The sequence below is a fragment of the Macrobrachium nipponense genome, chromosome 4 (genome assembly GCF_015104395.2).
Source record: "Macrobrachium nipponense isolate FS-2020 chromosome 4, ASM1510439v2, whole genome shotgun sequence".
NCBI lineage: Eukaryota > Metazoa > Arthropoda > Malacostraca > Decapoda > Palaemonidae > Macrobrachium > Macrobrachium nipponense.
In genome coordinates, this window is record NC_061100.1 from 46,501,654 (window position 1) to 46,517,147 (window position 15,494).

General features: G+C 38.7%; 1 protein-coding gene across 2 annotated transcripts in view; it reads left to right on the plus strand.

Moving 5' to 3' along the window:
* LOC135210906 (uncharacterized) overlaps positions 1–15,494 on the plus strand; it is a 198,912-nt gene that overhangs the window by 26,586 nt on the left and 156,832 nt on the right. For both annotated transcript variants that reach the window (XM_064243853.1, XM_064243851.1), the window contains exon 2: positions 10,923–11,085. In XM_064243853.1, the coding sequence (XP_064099923.1) occupies positions 10,923–11,085 (163 nt within the window). The remainder of the gene's footprint in view (positions 1–10,922; positions 11,086–15,494) is intronic.

Consider the following 15,494-nt stretch of genomic DNA (forward strand, 5'->3'; position numbering starts at 1 on the left):
CAAATTTTCCTACAGAACCATACCCTGCATCTGGACTTGTGGCATTTATCACCCAAAAAAGGGGCATCTTTCCATTCTGTTTCAGTTAAAATGAAGGTGCTTAAGGGTAACTGTTGTGCACTCGATAGTTCTATGAGCCAAACACATTTCAAGAGGAAATGTACTAGCAAGTAGCTCAGCCTCCGGAGTTGAGTGAGGGGCATGGTACTGCTATCATGGAGAGATTGTTTGTCTTGGTATTGTTTCTCCTCAGTCAAGGGTCAACTACTAATTAGGAACATCTCTGTCTAGCCATCACAGTGATCTAAGATATCTGGGAGGCACTTGACTCTTGTTTATAGGGTTCTTGTCTTGTGCTCCACACATGCCTTGCAAGAATCATCCGCCAGAGATATGTCTAAGTATACTTTTTGTCATCTTTTTTTAACCCGCCAGCACAACAGAAGTCGGTAGGTCGTCTGCTCCATCACACCTTTGAAAATTACTTTTTCAGACAATCTTGACAGTTTTGTCTTCTCCCTATAGTATTTTCTAATTCGTAAGGTGTTCAACAGGCATTGTTCGCCCTGTATTAAAAATAAATGATGGAAGACTTCGCCTGTCGCCCTACCTGCCAACTCTGCTTCCAAGGCAGTGAGAGGAGTTCCTCCCTGACCCAAACTTCAATGCCAGTGACACAACAGCAGTTCCTCAGGCAGTACAGTCCCTGTCTCTTCATGGCTGAAGGACTGTCCAGCTTTCCTTGCAAGGCTATCTCGCTGAGCAGCAACAGAAATAGCTGGATAACTCTTTCAGTCTTCTGTAACATTCCAAGGATTGGAGCCGTCTTCGCTGCTTAGTGTCATTGACGGGACTTTTTCTCTGGTCAGAATCATGAGTTACTTCTCTCCGATTCAGTTATGAAAGATAGGTCCACATTTGCCTTAGTCTTTCACATAAGTCACATAAGTAGTATTGTTTGTTCTCAGTCGATATTCAACTACTGATGAGAAACTTTCTGTCTTGCCATTACAGGGACCTCAGGTCTCTAGATAGCATTTGATTCTTGTTTAAAGCACAAACACCCTTGCGAGAATCATCAGACAGAGTTTTTGTATTTCAAGACCGCTTCTCGTCTCTCTCCAGGATTAAAGAGGATAGATGATTTGCTTGGATCTTCAGTATCACCCTTGAAAAGCAGGTCCCAACTCCGTCTCAGATGTTGTAATAAACTCCGAATCATTTGACATCTGTTGACAGGTTCCAGTCCTTCATGATCCCTTGTGCCTTGAATTGTAATTGATTATCCAGATCAATCATTACTTTATCCTACTAGTGTGTTGCTGTACCTTTGGAAGCCTCGACATCCTTGACATGGATTGATAACCTTTCTCCAGTACCTACTGACTTGCCAAGGGAGAAGTGTCAAAGGACACGTCTTTCTCCTGGTTTTGCGAGATCAGGAGTAGGTTCTCTGTAGTTGGCAACGACATCACCTGTATGCTTTCCCAGAAAGTGCACGGTACCAGTGACTTAGTCCTTTCCTCGCATTCCGAGAATATGTTGGACTGGTAGATAGGTTAGGTCTCATCAGGACCACATTTATATCTTTCTTCCTTTGGGTCTTTGCCCAGAAGTACTTGGAACCTTTTTTCCTTGTACCTGTGGTGAATGCTCAACAAGTCGTGTTTTTTTTACCCAGTTCCTTGAAGAGGACAAGTTGCATTTTGTCTAAGGTGTGCGGTTCCAGAGGTGAGAAGGATTCGAGAGTAATTGGCCCTTCTCCTCCTTCCTTGTTCTTCTTGTACTTCTCTTCCTTTGAGTTGAGAATAGTACTCAAACCTACACTTGTTGGACTAGCGTCTGATGCTGTAAGTCTACACACCAAGCTTCCTTTCTATTTTTCTTATTAGAATCTTAGAAGCAATGACCGCTCCTTCCCCTAGTAAGGGGAGGAAAGAGAGACTGGCAATAAGGCAAACCCTTCTTGGCTCTCTGCCTTAATGCCTCCGACTCCTAACATTCATCCCAGCCTTTTTCGTATGAGTTACAATTCCTCATTCATTCAAAAAGGCCCAGAAGTCTGGCTCTTGATCCTGCAGTTCTTATACCCCAATCAATATGTCAGAGGCAGGGTATTCCTCCTAGCTCTCTCGACCAGGAGTAGCCCAGGTCAGTTGAAAGAGACGCAGATTCCTCCCTCCATTCAGTGAGTCTTCGTAATGTAAAGGACTGAGTGTTTTTATATTGTGTAGGAACAAATGACAATTTTTAAAAGTAAATTACATTTTTCTTAACTATACAAACCTGAGGTCCATTAAACATTAGGCTCACCTCATGCCACCCCACAATCTGAAACCTGGGCTGAAAGGCAAACTGGAATGCGTACATACGGGCAGGTGGGTATTCCCTCCTACTGGATGGTAGTTACTGCCTAACCACCTTGTTCAAGAGTTTACCAGCCATTTTCCAGCTTCGCTGAAAATAACTCTCTCTCTCTCTCTCTCTCTCTCTCTCTCTCTCTCTCTCTCTCTCTCTCTCTCTCTCTCTCTCTCTCTCTCTCTCTCTCTCTCTCTTTTATAATAAAAGTTTTACTAACTTTAAGCAAATTATCAGTAAAATGTATTTTTTTATGCATATTAGATATTAAGGTACTGTGTACAGTACTACTTAACTTCTCAGTGTTTCCCCATTTACTTTACAAAGAAAACAGTACTGCTTCAATATTGTGTGAGAGGCAGTAGATGTACTACTTGAAAATAGGGGTTACTTTAATAGTTGCCACGCTTAGTTGTAAGCTGTATATATTTTAAGGATAATGTTGTAAGATGACTTTGAAATTACATATATATTAAAGAGTTTTAGATGAACGTTTAAGGTATATTTTATGTAGGATGATAGTTTAACGTGCATACATTTGGTGTTTGAATTACAGTGGACCCCCCGTATTCGCGTTCTCCAGATTCGCGGACTCACACATTCGCGGATTTCTCTGGGGAACGTTTCCCCTCATTATTCGCGGAAAATTCATGCATTCGCGGTATTTTTCTATGATAAATATCCACAAATTTCTGTTTTTTTTTTTTTTTTTTTTTTTTTTTTTGATGAATTTCATCATAAAATGCACTTTTTGTGATAAAACGATTAAAAAAACCAAGTATGAAAATTTTTAGTGGGTTTTTCTTGAGTTTTAACTAACAAAATAGGCTGTTTTTAGCATTTTCATTGGGGTTCCAAACATTCACGGGTTCTAACTATTCACGGGGGGTGTCTGGTACGCATCCCCCGCGAATACGGGGGGACCACTGTATTAAAATAAGCAGTTATAAACATTTTTAGAGGGTGTCTTTGGTATTTGAACTATTTAAATATTATTCAGAATTATTATTATTAATTAGTATTTGAGATGAATCTTACTCACTGTTAAAGTTGTCTATATCTCCCCACCGATTAGCAAGTCGGCATTCAAACAAAAAATCGATTGGCTGCCCGGATGACTGTCTATTTACCTGTTTTCCACCAGGTGTGTTTCAAATGTTTTAGCTCTTGTCAGAATTCTCCTTGCCGCCATTGTATTTAGGCGATTGTTGGTATTCTTTGAAATTTGGCTGTTTTACACCTGTTTACGGTATTGTAATTTCATTTTCCTAGGATATCTACCACTGGGAGCAAAACCAATAACTTAGGCTATGTAGGAATGTTTTTGGTGTAACCAGGATCTTGAAATTGGAAGTTGATCAACATTTAGTTTGTACTTGGATCTACTAGATGTGAAGAATGTAGGGAGTTGTTCTGAGAAATTTATGCCTGAATATGTCAGATATAGGGAAGATGTGAAACTAATAGATTGCTTAAGCAATTAGTTAGGTCAGGACTTAAACCTGTCTGGCTATCCCTACTCAGACTAGTCATTTTGGTAGCGCTAGTATTGACTTCCTTTGTAGCTCTGCCTTCTGCTCCCCATTCAGTTCAGGAAAAGCGTAATGAGAAGTTAGAACAAAAAGCGTAATGTTAAGTTAGAACATAACATTAAACCTATTTTTAGTTCTAATACAAGTTGAACTGAGTTTGTTACGGGAACGTTCCAAATCCCTCCATAGTGTGCACTCTTTTTCACGTTCCCTGTTAGAAGTAAGGTGTTGGTGCCCTTGCCTGTATGTAGCCCGAGCCTAGGACTGCCCTGTGATAGTTGGTAATATCCGCTGCCAGGGAACCGGGTCGATTCTCGGGATGATAGGGTTCTGTCCACACGAGTCAACTGCATCCACACGAGTCAACAACATCTGCACAAGTTGACTGAGGGAAAGAAAACGAGGCGCCAGAAGTGAGAGGCCGTGGGAGAGGAGTTACTCCGACTCTCCCGCCTCATCCGAAAGTGAACGTACATACAGTAGTGCCTCAGGATACGAAATTAATCCGTTATAAAGCGGCCTTCGTAACCTGATTTTTTTGTATCTTGAACTACGTTTTACATGTAAATTGCCTAGTTCGTTCCAAGCCCTACAAAAACACCGTATAATAAAGCTAAATTGACCAATAAACAATGAAATACAACAATTTGGACCATTCAATACCTAACATAACCTTTATTGTAGTACGTACCTGTAAATAAAGTGTATTAGTGTACATGGTACCATGTACACTAATACACTTTATTTACAGGTACGTACTACAATAAAGGTTATGTTAGGTATTGAATGAAATACAACAATTTGGACCATTCAATACCTAACATAACCTTTATTGTAGTACGTACCTGTAAATAAAGTGTATTAGTGTACGGAACCCAAACCTGACATTGTTCTCAGACGCGTCGGAGACAGGTTGGGGTGCGACCTTAGGGTCCAAAGAAGTGTCAGGCACCTGGTCGGAAGAGCAGGTGTCATGGCACATAAATTGCAAGGAGCTATTTGCAATTCACCTCGCGCTAAAGAGCTTCAAGCACATAGTCAGAGACAAAGTAATACAGATAAACTCCGACAATACAACCGCTCTGGCTTATGTAAAAAAAACAAGGAGGAACTCACTCTCTCGCCCTATACGAACTAGCAAGAGATCTGGTGATTTGGGCGAATCAAAGGAACATGGTTCTCCTAACAAGATTTGTCCAAGGGGAGAGAAACGTGAGAGCGGACAGACTGAGCAGGAGGTTCCAGGTCCTTCCTACAGAATGGACCCTCCACTCGGAAGTCTGTCAGAGCCTTTGGTATCTTTGGGGGAAACCGCAGGTAGATCTATTCGCCACGTTTCTCTCCAAAAGGATAGATACATTTTGCGCCCTAGTAGAAGATCCCAGGGCTTATGCAATAGACGCCCTTCTCCTGGACTCATGGGCCTAGATGTGTACGGCTTTTCCCCCCATTCAAGATACTGGGGTGGGGGAAGTTTTAGTCAGAAAAGTTTGTGGCCTCGAAGGGAACCAAGATGACTCTGGTAGCCCCATATTGGCCATCCCGAATTTGGTTCACGGAGGTAATGGAGTGGACAGTGGACTTCCCCAGATCTCTTCCAAACAGGATAGATCTGCTCAAACAACCCCACTTCGAGAGGTACCATCAAAATCTACCCGCTCTTGCTCTGACTGCCTTTCGACTATCGAAAGACTTCTCAGAGCGAGAGGGTTTTCTCGCAAGGCGGCAAGCGCAATTGCTAGAGCCTGCAGATCATCTACTAGGCGAGTGTACCAATCGAAGTGGGAAGTTTTCAGAAACTGGTGCAGGTCGAAGAAGCTGTCCTCTTCCAATACCTCTGTAACCGAAATTGCGGATTTCCTTCTTTTCCTGAGGGAAAAGTCGCATCTCTCTGTACCAACTATTAAGGGGTACAGAAGTATGCTTTCAGCAGTCTTCAGAAACAGGGGATTAGATTTGACGAATGATAAAGATTTGCACGATCTTATTCGCTCCTTTGAAACATTGAAGTCAGTAGAACCTAGGGTTCCAAGCTGGAACTTGGATGTGGTCTTGAAATTTCTGTCCTCCGAGAAGTTCGAACCACCTCATACGGCTTCATTCTGGGATATCACTAGAAAGTGTATATTTCTGCTATCTCTTGCTACGGCTAAAAGGGTCAGCGAGTTGCACGCCCTTGAGTCACGAGTTGGCTTCAAAGAAGATTCTGCAATTTGTTCATTCCAGACTTTTTCTTGCCAAAAATGAGAACCCTTCGAATCCCTGGCCCAGGAGCTTCGAGGTAAAAGGACTTACTAGCCTAGTGGGCAGAGAAATAGAAAGATCACTTTGTCCAGTTAGAGCACTGAAATTCTATCTGAACAGAAAGAAGCAGTTGGGAGGTTCACAACATGGTCTATGGTGCTCGGTGAAGGACCCCAAGAGACCTATATCTAAAAATGCTTTGGCCTTCTTTGTTAGAAGTGTCATTACCGAGGCTCATAAGAACTGCCCAGATGACTCTTTTAATCTATTAAGAGTAAGAGCTCATGAGGTAAGGGCAATCGCGACGTCTATTGCATTCCGAAGAAATATGTCACTTAAAAATATTTTGGATGCAACCTATTGGAGATGCAACTCAGTATTTGCATCTCATTACTTAAAAGATGTGCGAGTTACGTATGAGAAATGTTTTTCTCTAGGTCCGTTTGTGTCAGCACAGACGGTTCTGGGTAAAGGAGAGAGCACCGATCCTTAAATATGTGTACGTAACCCTCTTGTCGGATGTGTTCTTGTATTTCCTGTGCATGGGAGTGTCAGGTGCCGCACTGGCGGCCTTCACTTCTCTTCATTAGGAAATCGAGTGACAACTGACTTTTAGAGGGGTACAAAATTTTTTTTTGGAATTTTGTATGTGTGATTATCGAGTTTTTGGTTGTTTGCTAAGAGTTTGGGGATGACTCTTGGCAATCTTAGAATTAACACGGGTTAGGATCGGGTGATCGGGATCGGTTGTGTGCTCCTTAAAGAAGGCGTGTTGTCATATAAGTGGATTAGCACCCATTGACAAATGCCAGTTAGGCTCTGCCGAGTAAGTGGATGAGACCCCATCGACAGACCCACAAGAACTCTTGGCCGCAGATCACTATCTTGCTAAGGCTCTTGAGGTGAAGCAGACTCCTGGGCAGTAGCCACGAAGTCTTCCACCTAATAAGGTAGGAACCAAGCTATTAATACCTACAACATATGTTGTTTACCTGTCTAGTCAGTAAGTTAGCTGTCTCTTGCCCTCCACCAAAGGGTGTCAATCAGCTATGTATATATCTGACAGGTAAGTTGAATGTATGAAAATGATATTGTTATGATACAATAAAGTTTCATACATACTTACCTGGCAGATATATACGATTGAAGACCCACCCAGCCTCCCCGCAGGAGACAGGTGGAAGAGAGAATCTGATTAGAAAACGGGAATGGTTCCTAGTCCTGCCACCCAGAGCAGGGCGGTAGATCACCTGACCTACCTGTAGCGAGTGCCGCGAAATTTGAATTTCTGTCGGGGACGACGGAGTCGATAGCTATGTATATATCTGCCAGGTAAGTATGTATGAAACTTTATTGTATCATAACAATATCATATTTTATTATGAAAATTTATATTTTTATTCAGAAGATGAAACCTATTCATATAGAACAAGGCCACAGGGGCTATTTACTTGAAATTCAAGCTTCCAAAGAATATGGTATCATTAGTAGGAAGTAAGACGAGTTAAGTGGAAATACGTAAAGAAGAGACCCTAGTTTTTGGAAGAGAAAAATAAATTATTAAACACATGCAGTCCCCAGTTATCGGCGGGTTTCCATTCTGACGGCTTGATAAGCGACAAGCAGCGATTTTTGGCGCCAATAACCTGTTAATGGCACTACTGTTAGATATTTATCATCCCCAATACTCTGTTATTGACACTGATAGTAACTGGAAATTGGCACATTTCAGCACCAAAAATCTGTGATTTTTTTGGTGCTAGACAAGCACCATAAAACTAGATCACCAGTAACCAAGCCTTAGATACCTGGGAACTGCCTGTTGATTCAAATGTATCAGAATGCAAGGAGAATAGTATTAGGGCATTGTACCGTCACTTGAACTTTATTATCCAGAATTTTCTTCCATCCCTGGAACAAAATACAAATTATGTAGGAAGAAGAAGATAAGGATGACAATTGTCAGGGAGAGGGACATCCTCAGCTGATTGTTTAGCTTCTAAAGCTTGAGAGAGCAGTTCAGTCTTTTCCCTAGGACCAGTCATCAATCTACCATCATCTGTTAGTAGTGGTGGAATGGAAGACAAGCATGACCCAGTTATAAGCATTTTTAGAGGAGCGAATGTCAAGTATTCTCGGATTTTAGCTATTCGCTTGTGGTTGTGGTCCCAATCCCCCATGGATACTGGGTTGTATATTATTTATGCAAAATAAAAATTATTATAATAAAATTAATTGTTTGGATATTAACTACTGTTAAATTGGAAACCCACCCATCCTCCCCACATCATAGTGGGAGGTCATATGTAAACATGTCAAAGCCACCTGGGCGGAAACAGGTGATTACAGAGACAGTATGTACTAGCAGGTTAGCCAAGCATTTTTTTTTCTTTTTATGCCGATTGCACCTAATGGTGTGAAGATATAAGTATCCAAATAAATAATTTTATCAAAAATTTTTATTATGTTGCTCAAAACTTGATTATGGTTGCCAGCTTTACTTGTTGGCATTGTGCAGCCAAACTCGAAGGAGTTAGATGTAATTCATCATGCTGGTCTTAGGATTTGCTCTTGAGCTTTCAAGACGTCAGCTGTTGAAAGCTTATATGTTGACACTGATGAACTACCCTTAGACTTACAGTGAGAGATGGTTGGGTTGAGATATTTGATGAAATGACGTAGTCCAGCTTCAAATCTTGCTGCTAATGTTCATAAGCAAATGTTACCTCCAAAAATGTTAAAGTGCAAGTATTTCCAAGCCTATTCCTGTGAGGCTGTGCTACAATTGACAACCTGCAGTAAAAAATCAGAAAGTCAAGGTTTGCAGCTCCAAGTTGTCTCCTTTTGGCTCCAAAACCATCAGTATGCAGCTAAGAAATAACTCTGAAGCTATATACTGATGGCTTTAAAACATCTAGTGGAATTGATTGTACAGTAGTTTTGGCAATTGTTCATATATTGGTAGATTATTTGACAATGCGTCTATTTGTACAGCAGAGCTGACAGCCTTAGCTAAATCTCTTGAGGTACTATCTACCCTATGGTAGTACGTGAATGGTTTTGTGATTTTGTGGATTTTTGTGGAACACATTAGTATTCACTAGTTCGCAGGGTAAATTTCACTACTTTGAGAATTTTTTTACAGAGCAGCACATATTCACTAATTACTTATTTACATGACTAAATACATTTTTATGATAAATGATTTACTGGTTTTCAAATGTTTATATATTACTGTAAACAGCAAAATATCTATAAAATGTTTAATACAAATTAAGTATATGTATATTACAAATTGTAAGCTGGTTAAGCTATTCATGGGGTTAACCCCAGAATGACAGGTGGGCCCCAGAATGAGTTTAACAAGTTCAAGATTCTCTCTCTCTCTCTCTCTCTCTCTCTCTCTCTCTCTCTCTCTCTCTCTCTCTCTCTCTCTCTCTCTTATAAGGGTGATTTAAGATGTATTTGAAATTATATTATTGTATTGTAAAGCATTTTTGGATGATAGAGCATACTGTATAGTATCAGAAATAATTTGCTAGTTATTTAAATTTTATATTTTCCAGTCAGCTTTTATTGAGATACAAAGGTTTTTATGTAGTAATTATATAGCATGGAGAGGGTGAAAAAATGAATGACAAACTACATCACATTTATCTATAAAACCATATACTGTACAAAACAAACAAACACGTTTTAAAAAGCAATTTTTCACTTATCTCAGAGAGAGAGAGAGAGAGAGAGAGAGAGAGAGAACATCTAGGGATGAGAGTTTACAGGCACTTGAACTGGCTGGGGATGAGAGTAGAAAGTAGTGTTGTCTACACGAAATTTTGCTTTATAAATATTTTTATGCTGATTTGAGATGAAACATCAGCATTTATAAAATATTCTCTTGTTTACTGTTGTAATGTGTGTGATAATCATAGTCCTCTAGTAATGAAATACGGTACAATAAATCAGACAGCAAAAACTATGTACCTCTCATTGGTCGTGAAAATCCTGGATTTGTGTATTTTTGTGTTTTCTTTATGTTTATGGTACAGTAATTGATATTATTTTCATTACAAGATATGTACAGTATAGCACTGATATATGAGAGAGAGAGAGAGAGAGAGAGGGAGACAGAGAGAGAGAGAGAGAGAGAGAGAGAGAGAGAGAGAGAGAGAGAGAGAGAGAGAGAGAGAGAGAGAATTTTACATCATCACAGAACAATTGTTTTCTAATAGAATGATTGCACAAAAATTTTTTTTATAAATTTATGGAAGATAGTGAGGACTAACAACAAAATGACTTAAACCAAGAATTTACTGTAATATAAATAATTTGTTTATCATAAATACTAACATGACATACCAACATAGCATGCCTTTCGGAGGTTGTCTCGTCGTTCTAAACCACCCATGTATTTTACATATGCTCTATACAATAGAACTATCCTAAAATAATTACCTGTACAGTATCATTTCAAAATCATCTTATAACACAAGAAAATATCAGTACTATATGTAAGATCTTTACTCAGCGAGGCATTGATCTTAAAATCATTATGTTGTTTAGGACTTTTTGCCAAGGGAAATTTTGTGTTAAACAGAAAGACTGGGCTTTTGCATCAATTACTGCTTATTATCTCAGGCACTCCATTTTATATACATTTTAAATTTTCAAGTTTGGGATAGATGCTAAACTTGCAGGTGACGTGGTACTAAAAGTACATTAGTGTATATTTGAAGATTATAGAAATTTGTATTTTTATGTGGTGCTTATTAAAATTTGATATTTTTTCAGTTTTACATCAATAAAGGAGTTGTTCAGTGGAATATAACTTATGATCACAACACGTATGCTTGGTATACTGGGGAAAGGATTGTTTACTTGTCTGTCAAGAAGAAATATGCTCCTCTCATATGGGTTTTAAGAGCAAGCAACAGAACCCGTTTCTCATTGACCTGTAAGTTTTGAACTTTTGTTGTTGTCAGTTCAGTTAGATTACTCAAATTATTTTATTTTGGAATAACTTTTTGAAAATGTTTTCTATCTTGGTAATCCAAAGGCTCTCTTAAAAAGGACTTTCAGGCTGTAATAGTTTATAACTGATTTGTTTCAACAAAAAAAAAAAACCATTACTTTAAGATTGTGTATATGATTTGTTTCAACAAAAACCCATTACTTTAAGATTGTGTAAACTGATGTTGCAGACATTTTCAGACACCCCACAGATGAATGGTCTTGTTTTTGACCAACTAAGTTGTGCATTGAGTTTCTGAATACCTCTCTTGGTAAAAATAAAGTCATTCTGTACATTTCTGAAGAGTGATTAATATACCCAGAATTTTGTTCAGAATTGTTTTTCATGGATATAGTGCTTAAAACTCATTAGATCCTTAACCCTTAAACGCCGAAGCAGTATTTAAAAAATTGTCTCTCATATGCCGGCGGCGTTCGCGAGTGAGCGCCGAAGCGGAAAAAGGGTTTTTTTTTTTAAATCACAGCATGCTTAGTTTTCAAGATTAAGAGTTCATTTTTGGCTCCTTTTTTTCTCATTGCCTGAATTTTAGTTTGCAACCATCAGAAATGAAAAAAAAATATCATATATAAATATTGGGATATATGACAGCGCAAAAAAAAATGTCATATATAATTGTATACAAATCGCGCTGTGAGCAAAACGGTTAAAGCTAACAAGTTAATTTTTTTTGTTGTATTGTACACTAAATTGCGATCATTTTGGTATATATAACACATTGTAAAACGATCAAGGCAACAACATAAAAAAAAGCTGTTTTCAAAAATTCACCATAAATCTAAATATTGTGCTAGAGACTTCCTGTTTGTTGTAAAATGAAGGTAATTGATTGAATATTACTAGACTGTAAGTGTTGTAGCTTACAATTGCAGTTTTTGCCCCATTTCGGTCGAGTTAAAGTTGACTGAAGGACGAATTTTTTCTATATCGTTATTTATGAATATATTTCAAAACTGATAAAAGCTACAACCATGGGTTATTTTTGTTGTATTCTACATGAAATTGTGCACATTTTCATATATAAAACTTTATGCAACGGCTAATTTAAAATGGTGCAAACATTACGACAATCGGACAAAAAAATTTATGATTTTTTCGGAAGAGTTACCACGCAGACATAAGGAAAAAGTTTTTTTCATAAATTCACCATAAATCAAAATATTGTGTTAGAGACTTCCAATTTGTTGCCAAATAAGGGTAAATGATTGAATATTACTAGAATGTAATCGTTTAGCTTACAATTGCGTTTTTGACCATTTCGGTAGGGTCAAAGTTGACCGAAGGTTGAAATTTTGGCACATTGTTATTTATATGAAAATATTTCAAAACTGATAAAAAGCTACAACCATGGGTTGTTTTTTGTTGTATTCTACATGAAATTGCGCACATTTTCTTGTATAAAACTTTATGTATCGGCTAATTTAAAATGGTGCAAACATTACGACAATCGGACAAAAAAATTTCTGATTTTTTTCGGAAGAGTTACCGCGCGGACGTAAGAAAAATGTTTTTTTTCATAAATTTTTCATGAATCAAAATATTGTGCTAGAGACTTGTAATTTGTTGCAAAATAAAGGTAAATGATTGAATATTACTAGAATGTAAGAGTTTTAGCTTACAATTGCGTTTTTTTACCATTTCGGTTGAGTCAATGTTGACCGAAGGTTGAAATTTTGCCACTTATCGTTATTTATATGAAAATATGTCAAAACTGATAAAAGCTACAACCATGGGTTGTTTAATGTTGTATTCTACATGAAATTGTGCACGTTTCCATATATAAAACTTTATGTAACGGCTAATTTAAAATGGTGCAAACATTACGACAATCTTACGAAAAAATTTCTGATTTTTTCGGAAGAGTTACTGCGCGGACGTAAGGAAAAAGATTTTTTCATAAATTCATCATAAATCAAAATATTGTGCTAGAGACTTCCAATTTGTTGCAAAATGAAGGTAAATGATTGAATATTACTAGAATATAAGAGTTTTAGCTTACAATTGCGTTTTTTGACCATTTCGGTCAAGTCAAAGTTGACCAAAGGTTGAAATTTTGGCACTCATTGTTATTTATATGAAAATATTTAAAAACTGATAAAAGCTGCAACCATTAGTTGTTTTTTGTTGTATTCTACATAAAATTGCACACATTTTCATATATAATACTCCATGTAACCGCTAATATAAAATGGTGCAAAAATTATGTCAAAGTGATGAAATAATTTCTGAGATGTGTCACTGATGCTTTTTAGTGCGAGAAGAAAGAAATTCGCGCTTGCGCGCCTGAGTAACGATTGTTAACAAAACAACACCTTGATCCTTGAGCTCCCAGCATCCCCCAAGGTGCGTGATTCAAAAGTTTTCGCCTGGTAGGCCTATAAGTATTTTTCCGCGAATTTTTAAAAAAACTTTTTATATCGACGTACCATACGCCCAATCGGCACCCAACAGACAATTTATGTTGACGTATAATACGTCCAATTGGCGTTTAAGGGTTAAATTAGCCGTTACATAAAGTTTTATTTATGAAAATGTGTGCAATTTCATGTAGAATACAACAAAAAACAACCCATGGTTGTAGCTTTTATCAGATTTGAAATATTTTCATATAAATAACGATAAGTGCCAAAATTTCAACCTTCTGTCAACTCTGACTCTACCGAAATGGTCGAAAAACGCAATTGTAAGCTAAAACTTTTAGTGCGAGAAGAAAGAAATTTGCGCTTGCGCGCCTGAGTAACGATTGTAAACAAAACAACGCCTTGATCCGTCAGCTCCCAGCATCCCCCAAGGCGCGTGATTCAAAAGTTTTTGCCTAGTAGGCCTATAACTTTTTATGTGAATTTTTAAAAAACCTTGTTTATATCAACGTACTATACATCCAATCGGCACCCAACAGACAATTTATATTGATGTTTAATACGTCCAATCGGCGTTAAAGGGTTAATTTCCATAAATCCCTTACTTCACATTTTACAATTAATATATCTATTATTTTAATTTCCTTGGTTGCCTTTCTGTTCGTATTTGTGCTTGTGTGTGAGACTGCCTTTCAGTGACTCCTAGATCCTCAGTAGTCAGGGACTCCACTCCAACCAGTGGGAGGCATGGTGCCCAGCTTCCTAGGGAAACCTCTCCAGTGCCATTAGGGAAGGATGAGGATTGTTCCAACCTTCTTTGTGTTGTCAATCTCCTTTGCTGGAACCAGAGGAGGGAAAGAGCCAGGAGTTTCTGTACAGGCAGTCCCCAGGTTACGACGGGGGTTTCGTTCTTGAGACACGTAAGCCGAAAATCGTCGTAAGCCGGAACATCATCAAAAATCCCAGAAAACCTTACTTTTAATGCTTTGTGTGCATTCAAAACTATGTAAGCTGCATTCTTATTGCATTTTACATCAAAAAAACCTTCAAATATTTATTATTTTGCATTTTTGGTGTCATATTTCTTCTGCCAGATGAGCGTTGTAGGCGTCGTAACCCTGGAAATAATTTCTGATGAATATAATTGAAAAGCGCCTTAACCTCGGAACGTAGTAAGCCGAACCCGTCGTAACCCTGGGGACTGGCTGTATTCTTTCACATGAGGTTATTGATCTCATTTGTGAGTTCAGTAATCTTAGGTGTAGAGGCCTGTCCAAGGCAAGATACTAAAGCTTTGTTTGAGCTTCCCTTGTTGGGGCTCAAGCTCCTTCCTCCTCCTCTTGTGCAGCATAGGAATTATTATTCCACCAATGTAGTTCAGCTGTGCTTTGTCACCTTAATTTGGACGTGATCCATCTTAAGCTTGGTTTGACCCTTGATAAGGTTAGGTCTGAAGGTCCATCATTTTCTTTGCAAGAGGCCTTGGCTATGGAGGCTACTGCTTCTACCATCTTCCAGACTGTGTCCAGGATAGTATTGGATTGAGCTGAGGGAGGTTCAGTCTGTTCTTACTCCTTTATCAGGCTGTTGTAGTCTGGAGCTAAAGCCATTTCGTATCAAGGCCATCTTAGTGTGACTTGTGGGCCAACCTCCTCCTGGCTAGGAGGGACATGGCCTTGTCGAATGTGCATGGTCAGTAGATTCAGTGTCCTTGTCAGCGCTCTGAAATAGGGATCTCCGTGAGTTGCAGCCTGAAGGATGCCTACTTTTAGATTCCAATCCACCCTTAGTCCAGGAAGTTCCTTCACATCAGTCTGGGAGAGCAAGTCTTCCAGTTCAAGGTCCTTTGCTTTTGATCGACTATGGCCTCTTAGGTGTTCACAAGGGTTTTTGCCATAGTTTCGACATGGGCTCATGCTCAAGGGATTCGCCTGTTGAGGTACCTCTACGACTGTCACAGCTAAGGCATTGTGT